Below are 23,948 nucleotides of genomic sequence, written 5' to 3' on the forward strand. Positions count from 1 at the left end.
CTATCATTCAAATAGTTGAGTCTTATTCTAACATTTTTTTAAAGTCTTATTCTAACATTTTTTTTAAAGTCGTATTCTAACGTACTAATATTTTAAAACATTGAATTTTAGCGCATAACATCAAGAAATCAACAAACTCGTTGACTCTTCAAAATCATACATGCTATTTCCAAATCTTGAAACATGGCACTTCTAATATGAGTTCTCTGTAACTATTTGAGAAGAGTAGCAATGGCGGATAATTACAAGAACCAAGCTCCTGAGAAGCTTCAGGTCAGTTTACAAAAATTACAGATCTCATATCAAAAGTCTTTCAACGTTTTTTTTTTTTTTTTTTTGAGAAAAGTCTTTCAACGTTTTTTCTCCCTCAAATTGTTGTTAATATCTGAATAACAAATTGTCGGAAAAAAAAACAAAAAAAAAATCTGAATAACAAATTAATCACAGGGGAAGTATAAAGCAATGGTTGTTTCTTGTATTCTTGGAATCGGATCACTAGTTTCTTGGAACAGTCTGCTCACTATTGGAGATTACTACTACCGAGTTTTCCCGGTTCGGTTTGGTTCACACAATTCTCAGATTCTAAATTGATTTTTGGAATGTTATGATTATATAAAATTAAGTTTCTTGTCATGTCACCATAGGATTACCATCCGTCAAGAGTACTCATATTTGTATACCTACCATTTGCGCTTGGAACAATCCTGATTCTTTCATACCACGAATCAAAGATCAGTACTAGAAAACGTAACATGATCGGTTACATTCTATTCACGGTATCCACATTCTTGCTCATCGTCGTAAGTCCAAGTCCTAGTCTCTCTCTTCCATGTTTTTCTTTTGTGAAAACCGAACTCGGATTATGAACTCTCTGACTCTAAAACTCAAAACAGTTGGATTTGACAACAAAAGGACACGGTGGGATCGGACCGTATACCGGTATATGTGCAATCATTGCTTTGTTTGGTATCGCGGATTCTGCTGTACGTGGAGGAATGATTGGAGACTTATCGTTGATGTGCCCTGAACTCATACAGGTTTATAAAACATTTCAAATTCAATATCTCTGTTTAGGTTATAGTAGATATGCTTCTTCTTCATCTTCTTTTTGTTTTGGTAGTCATTCACGGGTGGTTTGGCTGTAGCCGGTGTTATAACATCAGCATTTAGGCTGATAACTAAAGCAGCCTTCGAGAAATCGCATGACGGTCTACGAAAAGGAGCAAGTGAGTTTAACATTTTCTTTTTTTTAGAGATCTCAAATCCGAAAACTGATAGCTTAAAGTGTTAAAAACTTCATTGTTTGCTTACTAATTTTGTTTATTTCTGCAGTGATCTTTTTAGCTATCTCCACATTCATAGAGTTCCTTTGCGTAATGCTTTATGCTTACGTGTTCCCCAAACTTCCAATCGTTATGTATTACCGAAGAAAAGCCGCTTCTGAAGGATCCAAAACTGTTTCTGCTGATCTTGCAGTTGCTGGTATCCAAAGCCAATTGGTAACTTCAGATTCCTCAATATAAAATCTTTCCCTTCTTGGTCTCTTTACCAAATTCTTCAAGAATCTTTCCCTTCTTGGTCTCTTTACCAAATTTTACCTTTCTTTGTTTCTTTTTACCTTACGATTCTTCATTTCTCGATTCTTTTTTTTTTAAGATTCTTAAACATTATTTTGCTTCTTGATTCTTGATTCTTTTAACATATGCAGACTGATGATGATTTAAATAATGAAAGGCTAAGCAACAGAGAGCTATTGCTTCAAAACATAGACTATGCAGTGAATCTATTCCTCGTCTATGTTTTGACGCTATCCATTTTACCCGGGTTTTTATACGAGAACACGGGGCAACACGGGCTAGGTGCGTGGTACGCGCTTGTCCTAATAGCTGTGTGCAACTGGTGGGACTTGGTCGGGAGGTACGCGCCACTGGTGAAATGGCTAAAGCTTGAGAATAGAAAAGGACTAGTGGTTGCGGTTTTGGCCCGTTTTTTACTCGTTCCAGCGTTCTATTTCACCGCCAGATATGGTGATCAAGGATGGATGATTATGCTCATTTCTATATTTGGATTCTCTAATGGATATCTCACTGTTTGCATTCTCACCACAGCTCCTAAAGAATACACGGTAATCTATCTACTATTTCTACATCAAACGAATTTTGTAATATAATTTGTGTTTTTGAGTGTAGATATAATTATTTTTATAAATATATTTTTTAATAAGTGAAAATATTGATTTTTGTGTTTAGATATATTTTTATAGTATTAAAATTAATTATAATTATAAAATAACTCGTCCGCTATTATTAATTCAAAATGAACTATTATAAAAACATAATTCTAATTTTTCCGTTCATATTACCGTATAATATAAATATTTGTTAAAAGTTTGAGATGTATTAACAGTATTATTTAGCATTATAGTTTTCTAAAATTTAATCAACGAATGGAGTGTACAACTGGTATTTCAAACCACATTATAGTGTATGCAATAATTTTTAATTTTTTATGTTTTGATTTTGTATGAAAAATATATTTTCGATATACATGTATAATTTAAAATTAGTGATATTAGTTACCAAAATATTTTTAACCCAGTTTTTTATATATATTTTTAGTTCTATAAATTTTAAAAAATATATTTTTAATATTTAAATTATACATTTGAATTTTACCTATTATTTTATCATTAATTTGTAAATAAATCATAATTGTAAATATATATTATATAAACAACAGAAATATCATATCATTTACATCATTATAAATATTTTATATTTCAAATATGACCATTATTTTTCATATGTGAATTTTTTTTTTCAAAAATTCTAGATATTTTTGAAAAAAATGTTTAATAGTATAGAAATTATTTAAATTAGAATCTTTAAATCAAATCTAAATTAATATCTGATTTATTATTTTTAATCAAATCAAATCAAATCTAAATTACCTATATTTAAGGAACTCTAAAAATATTTAAATTAATAACTAATTTTCGAAATTAAATATAAATAATTATTAAAATTATTTTTAAACATTTAAAAAAAATTAGGAGTGTTTGGACGCAAGTACTAAATGTGGTTCTGTTTTAATATAATAGATTCACTAAATAATACTTTAAAAAATAAATAAGTCCAAAAACAAATACAAATATTAATAACCAACCTCTACCTAAACATTTTTAATCTGTTTTTGCATAAAACCTCATGTTTTGCTTTTGTGAAGGGTCCTGAGAAGAATGCGCTAGGGAACTTGCTGGTGATTTTTATAACAGGAGGAGCATTTTCTGGATCTGCACTGGGTTGGTTATGGCTAATTGGTAAGGAAAATGCCTTCTGAGTTCTCTCATCAGCTTTGGGTTGGTTATGGTATTGAGTTCAAACAATTTTGGATAATATTATTTTAATTTAATTGTTATGCAACATGATTAATCCCGATAATGTGTTTTATTTCTATACAATTATCAAATTTATCAATTGAGTTTTTTATACTAATTGACTTTTATCATTTAAATATCGCCGTATCATATATTTTTCATCATAGCATGCTATTTCTCTATGCAACTATTGAATATATTACTATACTTAATAATTCCGTTTTTATATAAATGTGTAATATCTATCTATTATATTAAAACAGAAACACTTTTAGTCTTTGCATCCAAACACTCCCAAATTTGTTTTAAAAAATCAGTTATTTAAAAACTGTTTTAAGATTATCCTATTTTGTTGCGATATTATTTTTCAAAAATATATTTTTTTATATATAAAACTAATTTCGAAAATTAAATATCAATTTAGATAATTAAAGATTTCTCTAATATATGTTATATTTAATTTAAATTTAAAATACTTTTTAAAAAAATTGCAATTAAATTTAAGTCTAAAAAGTTAGATATTAAATCAAATTACTTTAGACTTCTTTAATATAGTTTAGATTTAATTTCACATTTAAATTTTAAATAATATTTTTATAATAACACATATGATTAATGAATATGTTATTGTATTTTTTTAATCATAATCAATCATTCAAAAATTTTATATATTGAAAATTGATAAAAATTTATATTATATGGTAAGTTGATGGGACATATTAAGTTTTTTTTTATATATAATTATGATCTTATGTGGATTAAGTTATCAAAACATGGAAGATATTAAGCTAAAAAGTATTTCAAAATTAGTAAATACTTATATTATATAGTAATATGAACGGATGGTTAAGAATTATGTTTTCATAACTACAGTTTTTTTTCAGATTAATCGAATGAACGAGTTAAAATTATATTTTATAATAACTGTCCTTTTTTATTAATAGAATGATCTGGTTATAATTATGTTTTTATGAACGCGGTCTTAATAATACTAAAAAAATATACATATTTTATTTAAACAAAAAATAAATATTTGTCACTTATAAAAAAATTATATCTATAAAGAAAATATAAATTACATTACAAAATTTGCTAAAATTTCTGTGCAAATGCACGGGATAAAGTCTAGTATTACTTAAATACATTAGAAACTCTATAAATTAATATTTGATAAAATAATAAATACTATAAATTAATAGTTTTTCATAGTTCTAAGTTAGACCGATTCAAAATATGAAATAATTCGATAAAATAATAAGATAATAATTTTACTAATTTTTATTTAAAAATATAAAATCCCATATCATAAATTAATAATTATCTTTAAAAAATCTAATATAAATATATAAGTGAGGTAATCTACTAAAATATGAGTTTAGTAATATTTTTTAATTCAAATTAAAGTATTTTTAGAATTTATCTTTAATTTTAAAAACAATTTTTTAAATATTATAATCTTTTCTTTAATTTATTTATAGACGGATTTGGATAACTACTAATAGTTTTTGATCCCCAAGATAACATTTTGCCCCCAAATAATCAATTTCGTATACCTTTAATTTTAAAGGATTTGGTGGTTCTTACTTCATAACCGAGACCAGACTTTTAAATCATCAGTAACATGTTATTGGAAAAATAGACCGATATAGTGCAATTAAGTACGACAGATCCAACCCTGTTATGGCGGCAACTGAGAAGATTGGTGGCTGGAACCATATAGTCATGGAAAAAAGAGAGTATACTAATACGAAAGAACTTAAATTACCTGAAGTGGAGTTAATATAATACTTCACCAAATTGGCATTGTTGGAGGTGAAAACCACAACTCCGATATGAATCGAGATTGGTCTCATTAAACCTGATTAACGACGGTAGAGTATTGAAGAAATTAAAATCGGTTAAATATGGGCCAACATAAGCCCAACAACATAAGATCGGTGAAACTTTCTTAGAAGAAAAAGAAAGTTTATACTTTTGATTTATAAAAAAAAAACTCTTTAAAAAATCCAAAGTCAACTACGAAAAAGAAAATCCCGACTAAACTAACTACAAGATTGTATAATATAGGGGAGAGCCCTGATTTGTGACACACGGAAGAAATCAAGAGAAACTTCTAAATTGAGAGCTCAGAACCTTCAAACTTTTTGATTTTACTATATTTCTCAGTTCTAATTCGTTTACTATTCCCGTATAAACGAAATCAGTTGTATTTTTGAACTCATGTTAATAAAAAAAACCAATTTCTGATCTAATATACTATTTTTATCTATTTTGTGTGATATTACATATCAAACAATTATTTTTTGTATAATATTACATATCAACATAGATAACTGATAACTTGTACAAATTCACCAATGCTCAATCCTTTTTTTTTGGTCACTTACGAGTTACGACTATTTTAGACCCATATGGGCAGCTCGTTATATAACTATTTCTAACTAAACTCTATAACTATTTCCCACCACAATCTGCAGCATGCTTCAGCTAAAAGAAATCATTAATGATTACTTGCGATGTGTGGTGGGAAATGGGTTAACTGCTTCCTTCTGGTTTGATTATTGGAATGATTTGGGCCCTCTTATCTCAATGTTTGGTGTCTCGGGTCCCCGCCAGCTTCGTATTCCATTATCGAGTCATGTCATTCAGGGCACAAGGCATGGTGCATGGCATCTTCCCGCAGCGAGATCTGATCTATCTGAGACCCTTCAAACGGTTCTCTGTACTATCTCCCCTCCGTCTTCTGATAAATGCAGTGACTTATACCTTTGGCAGAATGCGGCAGGAGGTTTTGGTCCTTCTTTTTCTTCAAAGGTTGCCTGGGATCACATTCGTGAATCATCTCCGACGGTGCCTTGGCATAAAATTATCTGGTTCAAGGAGGAAATTCCTAGGTGCTCCTTCATTGCTTGGCTCGCTATGCTTGTTCGCCTTCCTACAAAAGATCGTCTCTTACGATGGGGAATGAGTGTGCCAGGCCAATGTCTTCTCTGTAATTCCGAACAGGAGTCTCATGAGCATATTTTCTTCAGATGCACATACTCTTCCGAGCTTTGGTCTCGTTTTGCAGGCTCCCTCTGGCCAAATCCTCCAACGTCTTATCAGCTGGTCCCCGCTTGGATTGGTCAAAGGACTTCCGGTAACTCCCGCCGGCTTCAGGTTATAGCCAAGCTCATGTTTCAATGCATCATCTACTCCCTGTGGAAGGAGCGGAATGCGTGTGTCTTCTCCTCTGTTTCTTCTCCGGTGCTAGTGTTGCGATCCACTGTCGACCGAATGATAAGGGATCAGCTCCTCGCGTTTCCGGCCAGGAGTCTCTCTTATCCCTCGCTGCTCGAGCTTTATTTCCAACATTTAGGATCTCTTAGCTAATGTGTATTGTGTATTGTTCTCTTCTCCCTCTTGTTCTTCTTCAATTAAGTGGCTTGCCACAACTCTGTATAAATCTTGAAAATGGTATGAAATCTTAACATTTTAGAAAAAAAAAAACTCTGTAATAATGTGCTAACATGTGATGAATTTGATTAAAATATGTAGTCAAACGATACTTGAATAATTTATGACTACTATATTTTTAAAAAATTCATAGAACAAGGAATATCCTAGAATACGTACCAAAACAAAATATGTTTTCCAAAAATACTTAAGTCTTTCTAAAGGCTTCAAAAGTTTGTGTGATATTTCTAATAAAAAACAGCATATTAATACTTTAAGAATATCTCAAGAAACAATACCAAGTACATATATATATATTATATAGTCACAAAATTTTGATAGTTTCCGATCGAAAAATAATTATTGTTTCTTTAATTGGTTTCAAATTAATATAGTAATTCTTTTCCTCAAAGATGCATGTCGATATCAATCATTAAATAAATTTTCTCGAGGAAAGTATTGCTTTCAGACTACAAAGTCTACACCGTATTCCAGTCTATTAAATATAGAAACTAAAAAAGCTTTCACACTTTCGGATTCTTTAATCTTTTGATTCTGTTTCTTCTCCATTTCTTCTAAGTCTTATTTTATCCTCTCAAATTCGCTGTCAAACCTTAAACTCCCTATTATTTTACTCGCACTTCTCCATGTTTTAAGAATCTTGTTTTGAATCTACATGAAAGCTTTGCTCGTAATAAATTCAACAAACCCGTTGACTCTGCAAAAATCCTCATGTGCTAAGTTCCAAGTAAGTGTATATGTAGCTTTTTTGCTCACCCAGAAAAGAATAAAACATCATCTTGTTTTGGGTTCGGTCCAATTCTTGAATCTTGAAACAGGGTTGTGTTCTCTTGAACTCTCTGTAACTATTTGAAAATGGCGGATAGATACGAAAACCAAGTTCCTGAGAAGCTTCAGGTAAGCTTCCACAAAACCCAGAACTCAGATCCAAAATCTTTCGTTTGTTTTCTGAAATTTTTTCTTGTTTATGTCTGAATTCAAAAACAGGGGAAGTTTCAAGCAACGGTTGTTTGCTGTATTCTTGGAATCGGAGCTCTTGTTTCTTGGAACAGTATGCTCACTATCGCAGATTACTACTACCAAGTTTTCCCGGTTCGTTCGGTTTCTTTTTCGATTCAGCCAATTCCCAGATTCGTTATTGGTTTTTGAAATCTGATGTTCTGTTTTGAATATCTAAGAAAAAAGTTGAAAACTTTTATATTTTTCTTTTGCAGGATTATCATCCTTCAAGGGTACTTACACTTGTATACCAACCTTTTGCGCTAGGAACAATCGTGATCCTCGCATACCACGAATCAAAAATCAATACCCGTACACGTAACCTCTTTGGTTACATTCTATTCACAATATCCACGTTCTTGCTGATAGTCGTAAGTTATAAGTTATTGTATTTCTATTACATAATGAAACTTGATTATGATTATGGACTTAAAGAATCTTAAAAACAGTTGGATTTGACCACAAAAGGACGCGGTGGAATTGGACCGTATATCGGTTTATGCGTAATCGTTGCTTCTTTTGGCCTCGCGGATGCTACCGTTCAAGGAGGAATGATCGGTGATTTATCATTGATGTGCCCTGAATTCATCCAGGTTTATCAATTTATAACAAGTTTTTAAGATCTTGGTTTAGATTAACCGTTTTAGATTAAACAGATTTTACTAGAGATTCTTGCTTCTTTGTAGTCATTCATGGGCGGCTTGGCTGTAGCTGGTGCTCTTACTTCAGCGCTTAGACTAATAACTAAAGCAGCCTTTGAGAACTCAAACGACGGTCAACGGAAAGGAGCAAGTGAGTATAACATTTTCCTAAGATCTTGAAGCTTCCAATTAGTGTTTAAGAACTTCACTTCTTGCTTTGCATTTTTTGGTGTTTCCTTTTTTGCAGTGATATTCTTAGCAATCTCAACATTCATAGAGTTCCTCTGCGTGATGCTTTATGCTTACGTGTTCCCCAAACTTCCAATCGTTAAGTATTACCGAAGAAAAGCCGCTTCTGAAGGATCTAAAACTGTTTCTGCTGATCTTGCAGCTGCTGGTATCCAAAACCAATCAGATTTGGTAACTTCAGATTCCTTCAAGATATTCCCTTTCTAAAAGTTTCTTGTAAAAGATTCCTCAAGATCATCTTCTTTCTTGATTCTTGCTTTACTAAGATTCTTCACTCTTAATCGTTTGATTAGCTTCTTGATACATCTATGCAGAGTAATGATGATTCCAAGAACCAACGGCTAAGTAACAAAGAGCTATTGCTTCAAAACATAGACTATGCAGTGAATCTCTCCCTCATCTACGTTTTGACATTATCCATTTTTCCCGGGTTCTTATACGAGAACACGGGACAACACGGGCTAGGCGCTTGGTACGCGCTTGTGCTAGTAGCTATGTACAACTGTTGGGATTTGGTCGGGAGGTACACGCCGCTGGTGAAATGGCTCAAAATTGAGAACCGAAAAGGACTTACTTTTGCGGTTTTGTCGCGTTTCCTCCTCATTCCTGCGTTCTACTTCACCGCAAAATATGGCGATCAAGGATGGATGATTATGCTCGTTTCTGTTTTGGGATTAAGTAATGGACATCTCACTGTTTGCATTCTCACCGCAGCTCCTAAAGGCTACAAGGTAATATACTTGAACCTTTTCCTAAATAGAGATTACGGATTTGATTGCGTATATAGACGAAAACACAACGTGTTTTGTTACTGGTTTCTTAAAAGTGTAATTTACTTAATTTGCCTGCATCATTGATGTAGAAACGCTGTTTTTCTTTTCGGTTTGGATACAATTTAACACTCATAAGAAAAAAAAAACACAACGTGCTTAGAGTGTGTGGTTCAATCATAACATCACTATGTTTGAATATTTAAACACAAACGCCATAACAAAAAAGCATTGTTCGAGATTAAAACAATGAATCTCACACTTGTTCTGACTCAAAATTTGGCTTTGTTTTTGTGAAGGGTCCGGAGCAGAATGCGTTAGGGAACTTGCTGGTGATATTTCTGCTAGGAGGAATATTTGCAGGAGTTGCATTGGATTGGTTATGGCTTATTGGTAAGAAGAATGCGTTTTGATTCATTTACTCATCATCATCATCTCTCCACACCAATCATTCAGTTACTTAATTGGAGATTAATCTGTTTTCTTTTTTCATTAGCCCCAAAAAAAAAATATTATTTGCTTGTAACCTGCATGTGTTCTTATCATTTAGACGAGAGGATATTTAACTACATTTACTACGTATACATGGGGTGTTAAAAGATAATCGTTCCTTTTACTTCTCGCAACATCCACCATAAAACGCAGCTGAAAAAAAAATGATAAACAAACCATAACACATGTCGAACCAGAGATATTCTAGGGATTGAGAAACCATAAAATTTTACTTACTAAAGATAAAATTCATCAATTCTATAACTATCGTTATTATAACATTTACGTTAATATCATTGATAATGTATCAACTTGAACAGAATTCATTTGTAAAAAAATAAAAAAAAAAAAAAAATTTTAAGCAGACGATTAAACATAGCATACCATTTGTATATAAGCGTTCCTGAAAAGTAGAAAAACATAATTGAGCGCAACGCTGGTGTAACTTGTTTTAATCCATTCAAAAATTGAAGAAAAAAAAGGAAGTTACATCAACGCTGCACTCAATGATGTTCATTCAAACTCAGGAAGAAAAAAAAACATCTCCTTGCTCTTTTCCACCGCTTTGGAAATGAACAAAATCGTCTTTGACACTTTTATAATGCATTGTGTGTTTGGTTTTAAAGCAGTACAACTGTACAATGCTTTCCTGTACTATTGTGTATGATTTACGAACCGTGCTTGTAAATCGTATTTTTATGGGTTTCAAGTTTGTTTTTCCTGTGATTGTGTTAAAAAGAAAACATTGTTTAAGTATTCTTGATTAAAGTTATAGAATAATCCAAGTTGACGTATGTACTAAAGATCGGTGTTTCGTTCGTGTGTACCGCATCGAAACACCAACCTTTTGTACTACATGAAGATCATCTCTACTTCAACGACGTCGTTCTTTATTTAACTATAAGCCTTTGAACAAAAAAAAAAAAATCCTATAAGCCTTTAACTACTTAAATTGAATTCGAAGCAAAATTTCTTTAGGCACATCATGAACTCATTTCCCTTTCATATTTAGGGTATAGAGTTGGGCACATCCCTTAAGCCTATAGGATATCCTATTTCTAATAAATAGTATTCATAATCCGCTCCACAACTATCGGATATCTAATTTTATTATCCGTTCAACCCCCAAATATTTATATAGTTTTGTTTTGGTTTGTCTTTAACAGATTTCTATTTGTATAAAATATGTAACATGAATTGAATTCAAATTTCGTTTGCTTTGATTTGGCACAGTTTCAAAGCTGATTAAGGTATTTTTTTTTAAAGCAAAGTTCTAGAATTTCTAAAAATAGTAAAAATTCAATTTAGTTTATGTTTTTTTTGTCGAAAAAAGAAAAGAAGCACGAACCTAATCAAAAAGAGATCTTTAGATAAAAATTAAAAAACAATTCTAGGGGTGAACCCTTTTATTCACCTCTTCCTTTCTAACCAATCAAAATAAACCATCTTTTTTATTTAAACAAAAAAACAATTAATTACTAACTCAATTAAATGATTGTAGGACTCACAATTTTAAGAGGAAAAAATTTGATGCACGATTTGGACCTTTTTTTTTAGTAAGTTTAATTTTAAATTAATATTTTACTTTTTTTTCTAACCAATTAAAATAAGTCAATCTCTTTTATTTAAAAAAATAAACTGAATGTATAAATCTCAAATAAAAAAATAAACTGAATGTCTAAATTTCAAATAAAAAAACAAACTGAATTTTAATGCTTTTTTAGTTTCTCTTTTTTACTTCTTCTCCTTTTTTGTTTCTCATTGTCTCATGTCTTTCTTTTATTCTTTTTTTTAATGATGAACCACCATAACTCTTGTCAAATTTCAAACAAAAGTAAAATTTTAAATTATTAAAAAAGTGACACATTACTCAAATATAAATATTTAGAATGACACTAAAAAACAATAATAAACAGAATTATGTATTTACATGGAAGGATTGTGATAAAAATTGTCCATTTTGTAAGTTCGAACTAGTGGTAGCACCAAATAACTGGGTATCGAAAGTATTTGTATCCTAAATATTTATCAAATTTATCCAATAATTAGTATATATAGTTATATTTAGAAAAAAACAATGATAAAAAATAGTAAACATAATGAAACATAATCAAATTTTGTTTTTTAACCTCCAAAGCTGCTGAAACTTACAACTGAATGTCTTTTTAAATGATAATGGAGAAACTAAAACCCTAGTGAAAATGTAAAATATCAGTTTAAAAGAAAATCCACTAAACAAAATAAACCAAGAATTGTTCAACATTTAATTTATATGTATATAGCTGATGTCTTCCTAGAAGTTAATTATGACGTTAAACATAATAGCAATAGAAACATATATTGATTAATACAAAGATAAACCAAGAGATTATATGGTCTTCTAGGAAGACATCAGCTATATACATATAAATTAAATGTTGAACAGTTCATAGCTCACAATGACGTATTATTGACGTACTTTTCTGAATAATGACCACATTAATAACCCATGTGATTATAGAAGCTTCTTCTCTTTCGATAAATTATCAAACATATGTATAAAGTCCACTTCCATTTTTGGCGACATTAAGCAGATTTTTGGGTTGTTTTGGCAAGATTCTTAATTTAGTTCTAGTTTGTAATTTTTTAAAAAGGTTAGCTAGTCACTTAGTCTTTTAAGAAAACTTCAGTCTTCAGACTCTTAATAATAATGGACAACAAATACAATCTTAATCTACATATACAATTACTCTAGTCATTTGGTAAGCACCCAAACAAACACTACAAGAAAAACATCATTTTACAACAGCCAAAATGGTCGTTATTTCGTCGTAATAAGACTAGACGAACTACCGACGATTTCGAAATCGTCGTAAAGTCATCGTCGTAATAGACAAATCGTCGTAAAATCGTCGTAAAATATACGACGGTTTCGTTTCGTCGTAACATCGAGGGAAACAAAATCGTTGTAAATGCGTCGTACAGTTTACGACGATTTTACATCGAATTGCATCGACTTGGTCTTCGCCTGGACCGTCGTTAAGTGGTCGTTAATGGTCGACGGAAGATCGTCGTAAAATGTACGACGCATAAATCGTCGTAAATCAATCGTAAAGTATTTATTCGTCGTAAAAACGTCGTAATGAATATTGTCTACCAGACATACCAAATGGAGTAAAACCATCAGTGCACAGACCAAGATAGACATTCCGTTTGAACTTAGCAAAATCTGGGTATACTATATTGAAGTGTTTCCATGCCTTTGCATCTGATGGATGAACAACTTCTCCATCTACTTGTGTATGTTCTGCATGCCATCTCATTGATGCAGCTGTCCTTTCAGATTGATAAAGCCGTTTTAACCTATCAGTTATAGGGAGATACCACATACGTTGGTACGGTATCCTTTTACGCCCACCAGTTTGCGGCCTGTATCTTGGTTTTTGACAAAATCGACATTCCTCCAGCTGATTATCATATTTCCAAAAAATCATACAGTTGTCAACACATACATCTATCATCTGAGAAGGTAGACCAAGATTAAAAATCAACTTCTGAATTTCATAGTATGTTCCCGCTGCCAAGTTATCCTCCGGTAGATACTCTTTCAGAAGATCAGTCCAATCATCCATGCAAACCTCAGCGAGGTTATGATCTGTTTTAATTGACATCATCCTAGCTGCCAACGATAATTTAGACAAGCCTTCTCTACATCCTTCGTAGATTGGCTAATTAGCATTGTCTAACAAATCATAAAATCGTTTGGCATCTACATTAGGTTCCTCAACATCATTACCAGTATGCGTTTCATGAAATGCATCAGTCACCATTTCGTGCATCCTATCATGATCTACACTTTGATCATATTGATACTGATTAGGCTGATGACCATAATTCGATTCATTAATATCAACATGACTTTGATAATTACTACTACTACCAGCATTCCCATGAGTATTACTGCCATATCCTTCTCCATGTAGATACCAAACAAAATATTGCAGCATAAACCCTCTATTTAATAAATGCGTCCACACGGTTTTGGTTAGTGTATACCTCGTATTCTTGCATTTCAAACAAGGACAAAACATCTTCCCACTATCTTTCGTTCTCTCCATATTTGTAGCCTGAAACATAAATATTTCTAACCCGTTCTTGAACTCTTCTGTCAACGCCCCATCTGAATCTTTACGCATATACATCCAACTTCTTAGCTCGTATATAGACATCTTGAAAATAAACTCAAAATACTATCTCTTTTTATTGATTAGACAATTGTGTCACGATCTAGCCACGTGAATGGAGTAAATTAAACTTATAATATTATTACTTCTTTTTTTCAAAGTAATATAACTCTTAATTCGGGTTTCCAGCAATGGACAACCCAATATATAAGGATTTACAACACTATACTAAAATTTAAGAGACCTACAATGGGTCTCAAAGATGAAGATGCTCTTATGTTTGAATGATGATGTGTTGTGATTGAAAGAAGGAATGAAAATCTATTTATAGGAAAATTTCGGGCTTTACAACGCTTTTACGACGACATTTTACGACGAATTTACATTCAAAAATAATATTACGACGAGTTTACGACGATTATGCGATAAAATCTATCCCCTGTAATTGTTAGGTAAACATGTTTTAAATGTTTTCCACCTAACTTCTTTTCGACGTAAAATCGTCGTAATATGTATATCGAAATGCAGTCGTCGTATATTCGTCGTAATGTTACATCGAATTTACGACGATTTTACATTTACTAGCAAATCTCTCGTTATCGATGTATAATCGTCGTAATTCGTCGTAAATTGTACGTCGAGTTTACGACGATTTTTTTATACGACGGTGTTACGACGGTTTTTAAAATAAACGTAAAATCGTCGTAAAATCATTGTAAACTTGCGATGATTTGAAAACCGTCGTAATGGACCATTAGAAAACGATTGTTTTCTTGTAGTGAAAGTGATATTATCCACTTAAAAGTTACAATAAATGGTAAAATTATGGAAGTGACTTTGGTCCAATAGATGGTTTATTGGTTAAGAGGTTGACATGTAAAGATTTATAGATGTTTCACTCTTACACACGTTATAAACGGAGAAATGTTGGTAAGAAAGTAAATACGAAGAAATATTGGTGCTTGAATTGAGTTTGGGAAACTGATGTGGATAAAAAGAACTCCAGTATTGGAAATTTTGGTCAAAGAAACACAAAAACAAGTGTATATCGAGGACAAAACGTGTTCTTTAATTTATATGGGACATGAAAAAACGAAAACAACTTTTGGGATCATATAAAACAAGATTTGCCTTTTCAGTTCATATGCCACCGTCCAAAAGTTTTTTACATGTCTTGACATTGTATATTTGACTCTGAGAAAATATTACCATGTTTCTTTTGTTTGGTATGATATTACCATGTTTTTTTTTCGGTTACATACTCTAAAATATTCCATGCCCGTCCATTCTGGGTTCAATTCTAAAATGTACGATGTTGAGAAAGATTATTTACATTGTTTGGGTTCCCAGCAAACACTTAAAAACACACATTTTTAGTCAAACAAAAAAAAACAGAACATTAATTTTACTTTTTGCATGGAATATACATTGTCTTTTTAACAAAGAAAAAAAAAATATACAATCTAAACTCGATACTCCCGATTCGGTTGATTGAATCGTTTTAACAAAATATATATATATATATATATATATACAATGTCTCAACAAATTTCGTAATAACATATTACAGTTCCAAATTTGATACAATCTGCAACTCTCTTTTTAGCTGTCTTGTTTGAAACTCAAGTTCAAGAGTCGAACTTCAATAGGCCAACTAGCACCATTTATCAACATATACAAATCGGAAAAATACTTGATCTGGATGAAAGGAAAAATGTTGATTTAAAAAGAACATAAAAATGTTTATCTAATTAAAACAGAACAGATCACGAATATCACAAAATATACAGCATGGTTGTTTAGGTTTTACACCTATATTCGACACAAGTTCTTCAAAATAACATAGCTTATTACAAGATTAAAAAATCAATCGAAAGAGACAGATAAAAATCTAATCGAAAGAGGCGGTCATACATACCTTTTGTAGATGTTCTTGGTAATCAGAAAAACACAATTGAGCGCAACGCTGGTGTAAATTACTTTAACTTTATTCAACAGTGAGGAAAAACAAAGTAAATTACATCAACGCTGCACTCAATGACGTTCGTTCAAACCCAAGAAAATCATCTTCTTACTTTTTTTATCGCCATGGGAATGAGCTCAAAAAATAATTTATAACGACACTGTGGGTTTGGTTTGAGTGCAGTACAATACTCGCATGTACTACTCTGTGCGATTACAATTACAAACCATACTAAAATCGTATTTTAGATATTGGAGTATTTTCAAATTAAAATTAACGATATGAGATTTTTCTTTGGTTTGGATGTGATAATTAGTAATACAAAAACATTGTGTTAAATATTGTTAAATCAAAGTTAGAATAATCAAAGTTTGCGTATGTTCTAAATATGGGTGTTCTCGTGTGTACTGCAGCGAAACACTATGTGTACTACCACTTCAAGTCTTCAAATCAACTTCGTTCTTTGTTTAGCTCCTTTATGGCTTTCTGGACTCACAATATTCATAAGTAGCTTATAAGCCCTTTAACTACTTTTTAGTGAACTCAAAGCATATATTCTGTAAGAGTTTAAGCTCATGATCTAACGTTTTGAAAATTAACGAACGCTTGGAAAATCATTTTAAATTTTAAATTACTCGTATTGTATCTGATCCCCTAATGACCCAGCCCGTTTTTTCATTGTACATTTCTAATAATAATTTTCCTTTTTTTTTATTGTCAACACCCAATTTACCTCTATACAATCCATACCCGCTATGTCCAATCCTTTATCCGAAGTTTGGAGCCCCAACTTTATGTGTCATAAAATATGAAAATATTTTTGAAATGAAATTTTCGTTTGGTTTGATTTGACGCAGATTAAATGGAGAGCTAGTTTTTTTTTTTTGTTAGTGTAGTGTAGAACCTTTAATTCAAAATTGAATAGTCATTCGATTTTGAAAATTCTGCTAGATGAATCGAATTGGACGACATCTTTTTTTTTTTATAAATCCTATCGATTGATTCGGTCGACTCCGGTAGGAACGCACCGAAGTGCTATAGTGTGGATTTCTCTCTGGTTCAACGGACATTATGAGCTTGGAGCAAACTCGAGTCAACGGGCCATGAGATCCATGAGATCCAAATGGGCCACCACACTACTTGACCCAAGTTTGAAATGCCTTCCGACTAATGCTCTGGCCAAATCACTTATTAAAATACTACCAAATAAACTGCTTGGACCTTTAGCCCAAACCCAAACTTCCCACATAATCGTGTTTTTGTTTTCAAGGAGGATCGAACTTGGATGAAGTGGTGTAACACCCCATACAACCCTTCCTTACCACTGAACCACTACGATGCGGGCTATTAGACGACATCTTTAAATGAAAATTATCTTAGAGTAGCTGATGTCTTCCTAAAAGTTATGACGATGAGCTGTGAGTAACTGAATACAAGCGATAGATCTGTTGACTAAAAAGTCTAAATAAAAAGCTAATCCAAAAGATATTGACCATTTATATACATCCAAAAATAATAATTGATCGTGATATAGCTCTCCCTGACGAATAAATGACATACTATTCCGAGTTCAGACCATATTAACAGCCCATGTTATATAAGCGTGTTATCTTATTGATGAAATATCGAACATTTAAAGTCCACGTTCGGTTTTGGCGACATTAATTGATTCCTATAATTTCTGTGTATTTTTTGAATAAATTTGATTGGTTAGTCATTGAAAAAAAACTTCACATGCTTAACAACATTTCTCCTAGCCAGGAAATTTATTAGATAGATAATTATCTACATAATTACTTTAGTCATCTTCGTAAATTTATTTTGTACGTACGTAAACTTTGGATCAATCGCATCGTTTTCTAACTTCTCTTCTTAAGTTCTTATATTTTCGAAAAAGTTTTTGCTGGTGACGAGAGAATTATTTCACCGATATGCCTCTCAATCTTCTTAGCTCTCAGTTTTCAGGTATTGATTGAATCTCTTAATTAGCTACATAATTTTGTTTTTCTATATAAATTTTGGACTAATGAGAAAGAAGAGAGAGGTAGTACTGGAGATGATGACCCTCCACCACCATCACTACCACCCTCGACGCAAACGGGGTTAAGGTGAGGAAGAGAAAGTTCGTGGATAAAAATGAGAGTAATACTAAAAAGACTAAAAACAACTGAGTAAGAAAGAAAGCCTTGAAATCCTCTTCCGTTTCTTTTACTTCAACTCCTTAAGATTTATGGTCTGATTGAGAAAAACTGTGGTTGTAGGTTTTAATTTTGGATTGTAACTGTAAAAATTTTGGCTATTAAATTATAGGGCTGCTTGGTGTTTGACTGTAAAAATTTTATTATTTTTTAAAATCTTAAAAGTCAAATTTTTATCAAGCATACTTTCACTTTTTTTTCTTTCTCCACAGCCTTAATTGTCCATTTTTATTTTTTTTACTCTTCAAACTCTTTTTTTTTTCAAAAACTACGTTAAACAAACTTTAGTTTTTTAAGTTATAATTTTTATTTATAAAGCAAAAGGTTTTACAGTTTATTTTTTAAGTAAAAGTTTAAGTCCATACCAAGCAACTCCTATGATTGTAACTTTGAAAAAAAAAAGTAAAAGCTACATTTTAAAATTTTTTTTAAAAGTGTTGATTTACATTGAAAAAAAAGAGAGAAAAGACTGTGAGATTTTTTAGGATGAAAGTTATGACTTTTAAGACTTTGAAATCATTAAAGTCTGATTGGCTAAAATCTGATTTTAAAAACTTTATTTTTCATTCAAAGTCCTAACAGCCTTTAAAGCTAATTTGCCAATCAAAAAATATAAGTAGAGTTTTTTTTTCCATTAATTGTTGTGAATATTTAATCAAAAATATGAGTTGCCTTTATAGTTGAGCTCTTGAGCTTTGGAGAGCAGCTGATATATACACATTAACTCCTTAAATATTGAGAGCTAAAACCAAAATTCCATCATGCTCTCCTCAGAATTGACTCTACTTGTGTTTGATATAATTCAATATAGTCACTTAAATTAAATAAAGTATTTATTATAGACTATGAAATCGTTTTGTAACATAATAGTTTTATAACAAATATATATTTTATTATATAAAGTTGAGTGCGCTTAACTTGAACATGACCATTAAAATAATTATAATTTACAAGATTGTGATATATATTATTGTTAATTTAGATAACATATATACATAAAATATACAAACGACGACTCCTAGAATTTGATTGAGTTTGGCAAAGCAAATATGAAACTTCAGTATTGACAAAAAATATAAAAAATTGGTCACACAAAAACACAAGTGTATACAAGAAGAAAACGTGTTTTTTGTTAAGGGGCCTGAAGAAACGAAAACAACTCCTGGATCATGCAAAAACAAGATTTGCCTTTTAAGTCCAATGAATTCATATCCCACCGCCCAAATTCTTACATGCCTTACCTTTAAATGTTTGACCGCTATTCTTCTTTTTCCATGGCGAAAATATAGAACGCTATCGCTTTATTAGAAGTTTTCAAACATGACAAGTAGAAGAACGAGCCAAAAAGGAAAATTAGTATGGATATGAGGCAAGACAACTGTAGGTAAAGTTAATAAAAAAAAAAAGACAACTGCAGGAAAAATATCATTTTCTTAAAATTTGTTAATTGACTAGAAATTATATTTGATTATAAACTACACGGTGCATAACAAGTAAAATGGAATTTTAAGCAGAACTAAAATTAAATGGTAATCATAATAACTGTGGTGCTAGAACTACTATTTTGACCAACTATTTTTAATATTTTGGTTGTCAAAACATATTTCTTGAGCATAATTTTTAGTGATAAAAAATTATTATTAATTTTCATACTTTTTTATAAGAAACTATGAAATTTGATCACCATTAGTCTTTGAAAGAAATATTTGGAAGAAGCGTTCTTAAACGGCCTTAATTTAAGTGGTTAGTATCCAGTTTTAACTTTTAAGTAACTTTCACAATATGACAAATTAAATAAAACACGTAAGTACGTAACCGTGACAAATATGGAGTGGATAATGCGTTAGAATTCGCACCTTACCTTTTTATCTCTCATATTTTTTCCACTAATTATTTTAACTAAAAAATCAGTGCCACTGGAACAAGCGGTCAGAACTCAGAATAGTCAGAACAAATAGCTTATCCCCAAAATGCCGACGTTAAAACTTAAGGTAGGACCCACCGGTTTGTGTTTACACGTGTTTTGTCCCACGCGTCCCCACTCTCAGATGGCTCGCTGTACAACACGTGTAAAAATTTGATAAATAACAAACCGTGATTTCAATTAAAAACGAGCCTTTTTTTCTTTTTTCCTTTTTCTTCCGAATATATTGCTTACGTGTAGTCTGTTTGCACGTGGCGTCTGGCCATTAGCCACTTTCCCGTGATTGACTCCAAAGGCTAACGACAACCATGAACGCGCCGACCAGTCTTGCCGGTTTCCGCCTTTCCGGTCATTCGATTTCCAGTTTAAGTAGATTTACTAAATTAGTAAGTTTTTCGTGCATTTTTTTTATTTGCTTACTGACTTACTGTACACTTTTTCATTTGGAAAAAAAGTTTAAGAAATAGTGTATTTTGGATTGAATTAAGGGTCCGTCTTCCATTCCAAATTGTTTGTTATTGTATATTGTTTCGGCTCCTAAATTACCATTAGTTTCTTTAGGGATACACGTACAAAACATAATAAGTCAATAGTTTTAGTTATCAATTATTTTATTTCTTTTTTTTTGTTACAGCAAATTGAATTTTATTTTAGACACATATTTTATATGATCGCTGGTAAGATCTCCATGCATTTATGTGGAAGAAAAGCCGACCAAAATTATTTTAAAAAAAAGAAAAAGGAAAATGAAGTAGATACTCAAAAATGGAAACTCCATCATTTAAATAAATGTTATGAGATATACATATTGTTTATTGGTGGGATGTTGCTTTCGCATTGACAGTATAGTAAAGTAGTACTAAATAATAATGGCAAAAGAAAACAATAAGGAGTTTTTGCTAAAAATGATCTAAAAATTGATTTTGAATACAAAAATAGATTCTTGATGAAATATTTGACAAAAATAACCCAAAGAAAAGATAATATAATCCTACATGATCAAACAAAAAACGGATGTTTTTATTACGATTTAAACCCTGAAGAAGTCTACTAAAGACTGTTAGAAGTTTACTAGTAGACTTCAAACTAAGCTTATGAAGTCTACTATGTAATTATATCATAAAATTTAATTTTAAAATTAATAAAAAAATAATTTTGGTTTCAAATTTGCAATCATAAATTAGATATTGGTAATCCTAATGTATATAAATTATTGTTTCATATTCATAAGCTTAAATTTATGGTTTCAAATTAAGAACAACATAATATTTGATTTAGGGTTTATATTTAGTAGACTTCTATTTGAAGTCTACTAAACCGTATAAATTATTTAAACCAAGATTTTAACCAAAATTAAACCAAAATTTTAGATTCATATATAAAGTTAATAACCCTAATTTTTTCTATAACAAAGTTTGGGAGTTCGCCCTAACATAATTTTCTCCCAGACACAGTTTACGAGGCAGCCGCGATCTAATGTGAGAATGGCCTTCAACCGCTGGTGACTTCCGACCAACCACCGAAATTCTTCCTTATTTCAACCACCGGCGAACTCCTGCTCTGGTTAAACTATCCGGCAACTGTTAGCTCCACCAGATCTAATGTTTTTCATCTCTCACCGTCTGATGCCGCTCTCTCTGTTGTTCCTCTCTGGTGTCTCTCTTCTCATCTTCGTCTCCTCTTTTCCTTAAAGTCATTGATAAAGAGAAAGTTATGAGAAAGTCTTCTTCCTTTTACTCGTTGCTTGCATGTTTAGAATCTGAAACTTAATTTTTGTATATATATTATATTATTCTGTATTCTTTTGGTATCTTTGTATGTAGTTACCGATTCTTTCTTCCTTCAGGTGTTGGCCAGCAAAATTAAGATCTATTTCGTTTTGGAATTCGTTACTGGTGGAGAGTTTTTCGATAAAATTGTAACCATTCAATCCATTGAAGATGTTTTTTTTTCATATGTTGAAAATGAGATCTCGAGTGAAGAAGTACTAATGACTTGATTCTCTAAAATTGTCATGTATTTAGTCAAGCAATGGGAGGCTGGAGGAATATGAGGCAAGGAGTATTGCTATAGCAGAGGAGTTTATCATCGAGACCTTAAGGTTAGGAATCTTATTTTCTGATTTTGCTGATTTGTTAATCAACAACAAAGGTTACAATGGAGCCAAAGCTGATTTGTGGTCTTGTGGTGTGATTCTCTTTGTCTTTATGGTTGGATATTTGCCTTTCAAAGATTCTAATCTAACATCATTGTATAAAAAAGTGTTATTTTTTGCTCTTTTTTTTCTCCATCCTCTGATGCATATTCTTAGTTCTTGGTGTTTTGATTTTTCTTTTGCTGAGATTTGAGAATTGGCGAGATCTCTCTATCTTTCAAGGTTTCATCAATTTTCACTTTCAACTTTTTACATGCATTAATTCTTTTAAAAATTATGATTTATGGTCTCTGTTTTAGGTATCAACAGTTGATGGAAGAACAATGGAAGATAGAGAGAAACGGTGGAAAATGGGATTAAAGACTATCTGGTGGACAGGTGTGCTTTTATCTGGTGGACAGGTAAAACTTCAATTTTTATTTTACTTAATCCAATCTGTCTTACTTCGTTGATGCTAATTTATTAACTAAGTAGCTACTTGAGATTAACTAAGTTCCAATTTCTTCTCCATATGTGTTTCATTTTTAAAAATTTGTTCTTGACCATGATCTGTTTGCAAATTTTGTGAATTTAATAGAGATTATGAAGACAGCGATTCACCTGAGTCTGCCAAAGAAAGTGCCTTTGCTCTTTCTGCTCTGATGGAAATTCCTTTTCTGAACCGAGCAAATGAAGCAGAAGCTTTATCTAAAACTGGATCTCCGGTTGTTGGTCACACATGACTCTTCTCTATAGCTGGTTACAAGTTGCATCCTATCCGTCAGCTAAATTTTTTGTAAAATTATGTTTATAAATTATTAGAACTGTGTAATCTTTAGTTCATATATTTTATCAATTCATTTGTACAGTTCAAAGTTGAGAACAAAAAAATAACAAAATAACTTCAAATTCAGAGTATTTTATGCACAATGTCTCGTTATTTTTCTTAAATCACATAACAATTCAAAGCAGAAGCAAACCATAGGAAGCAACTTGTTTTAAAACCATAAAGTATGCTATAAACGCATGTTTTTTTCTTCACATTCAAATATAAGTCTAGATAAAGTATGATTCTCCACATCATTATCTCAATAGTAGAAGCACCAGTTTTAAAACCATCAAGTATGGCAAATCCAAAGAAGAAAAAAAAGAAGAAGAATGAGTTGGTGTTACTAACAAAAAAATTAACAAATGCCTAACTCTACAATGTTACAATCTATGAAGCAAAGTTTCTCTCAACATTATACATGCTAAAACAAGAAAATAAAAAAAAATCATTAGAAATATGCTATAACTATTTTTAAGAAAATTAACCACTCAGAACTCACTTCAAAGAATCGTTTGGAGACTTCGTGTGTAGACTCATCCGTAGACTGCTGGAGAAGTCTACTTTTACAAACTAACTAGCTTATAAATAAAAATTTTGATTCCACAATAAATATCGACTTAAATCAAATGAAAATTATTGAGTAGTTCAACCACTTGCTAACACGCATGTCAAAACCTAAAAATTAAAAAAAAAACCATTATAAATATTTTTGAAAAGCGTTTTTTAAATAAATACAAAAATAGACTTCCCAATT

General features: G+C 31.3%; 3 protein-coding genes across 4 annotated transcripts; all 3 read left to right on the forward strand.

Annotated features, from left to right (window-relative positions):
- The first annotated feature begins 231 nt into the window (after positions 1–231).
- LOC18014266 (equilibrative nucleotide transporter 3) lies at positions 232–3,339 on the forward strand. The gene is made up of 8 exons (XM_006396567.2): positions 232–273; positions 448–552; positions 645–800; positions 894–1,037; positions 1,121–1,226; positions 1,333–1,499; positions 1,709–2,125; positions 3,226–3,339. Exons 1-8 carry the CDS (start codon positions 232–234, stop codon positions 3,337–3,339), a joined length of 1,251 nt encoding a protein of 416 aa, XP_006396630.2.
- Positions 3,340–5,854: 2,515 nt separating this feature from the next.
- On the forward strand, positions 5,855–6,748 carry LOC112085148. The gene has a single exon (XM_024154175.1). It carries the CDS (start codon positions 5,855–5,857, stop codon positions 6,746–6,748), a length of 894 nt encoding a protein of 297 aa, XP_024009943.1.
- A 564-nt stretch (positions 6,749–7,312) lies between these two features.
- Positions 7,313–10,073, forward strand: LOC18014421 (equilibrative nucleotide transporter 3). 2 transcript variants are annotated; one of them, XM_006396569.2, is made up of 9 exons: positions 7,313–7,559; positions 7,651–7,729; positions 7,820–7,924; positions 8,047–8,202; positions 8,281–8,424; positions 8,518–8,623; positions 8,720–8,892; positions 9,036–9,452; positions 9,791–10,073. In XM_006396569.2, exons 2-9 carry the CDS (start codon positions 7,688–7,690, stop codon positions 9,902–9,904), a joined length of 1,257 nt encoding a protein of 418 aa, XP_006396632.1. In that variant the 5' UTR covers positions 7,313–7,559; positions 7,651–7,687; the 3' UTR covers positions 9,905–10,073. The 2 variants fall into 2 exon arrangements, with proteins under 2 accessions (XP_006396632.1, XP_006396631.1); XM_006396568.2 differs by having other exon boundaries at positions 7,355–7,729.
- Positions 10,074–23,948: the final 13,875 nt, after the last annotated feature.

The sequence above is a fragment of the Eutrema salsugineum genome, unplaced genomic scaffold, assembly GCF_000478725.1.
Source record: "Eutrema salsugineum unplaced genomic scaffold, Eutsalg1_0 scaffold_3, whole genome shotgun sequence".
Lineage (NCBI taxonomy): Eukaryota > Viridiplantae > Streptophyta > Magnoliopsida > Brassicales > Brassicaceae > Eutrema > Eutrema salsugineum.

Bases quoted from the DNA above. Each gene is read 5' to 3' on its own strand.
- LOC18014266 (XM_006396567.2), top strand. From the start codon at position 232: ATGGCGGATAATTACAAGAACCAAGCTCCTGAGAAGCTTCAG. The intron at 1,038-1,120 runs GTTTATAAAACA...TTGTTTTGGTAG, and splicing joins TGTGCCCTGAACTCATACAG to TCATTCACGGGTGGTTTGGC. The intron at 1,227-1,332 runs GTGAGTTTAACA...TTATTTCTGCAG, and splicing joins CGGTCTACGAAAAGGAGCAA to TGATCTTTTTAGCTATCTCC.
- LOC112085148 (XM_024154175.1), top strand. From the start codon at position 5,855: ATGCTTCAGCTAAAAGAAATCATTAATGATTACTTGCGATGTGTGGTG.
- LOC18014421 (XM_006396569.2), top strand. From the start codon at position 7,688: ATGGCGGATAGATACGAAAACCAAGTTCCTGAGAAGCTTCAG. The intron at 7,925-8,046 runs GTTCGTTCGGTT...TTTCTTTTGCAG, and splicing joins ACTACTACCAAGTTTTCCCG to GATTATCATCCTTCAAGGGT. The intron at 8,893-9,035 runs GTAACTTCAGAT...ACATCTATGCAG, and splicing joins TCCAAAACCAATCAGATTTG to AGTAATGATGATTCCAAGAA.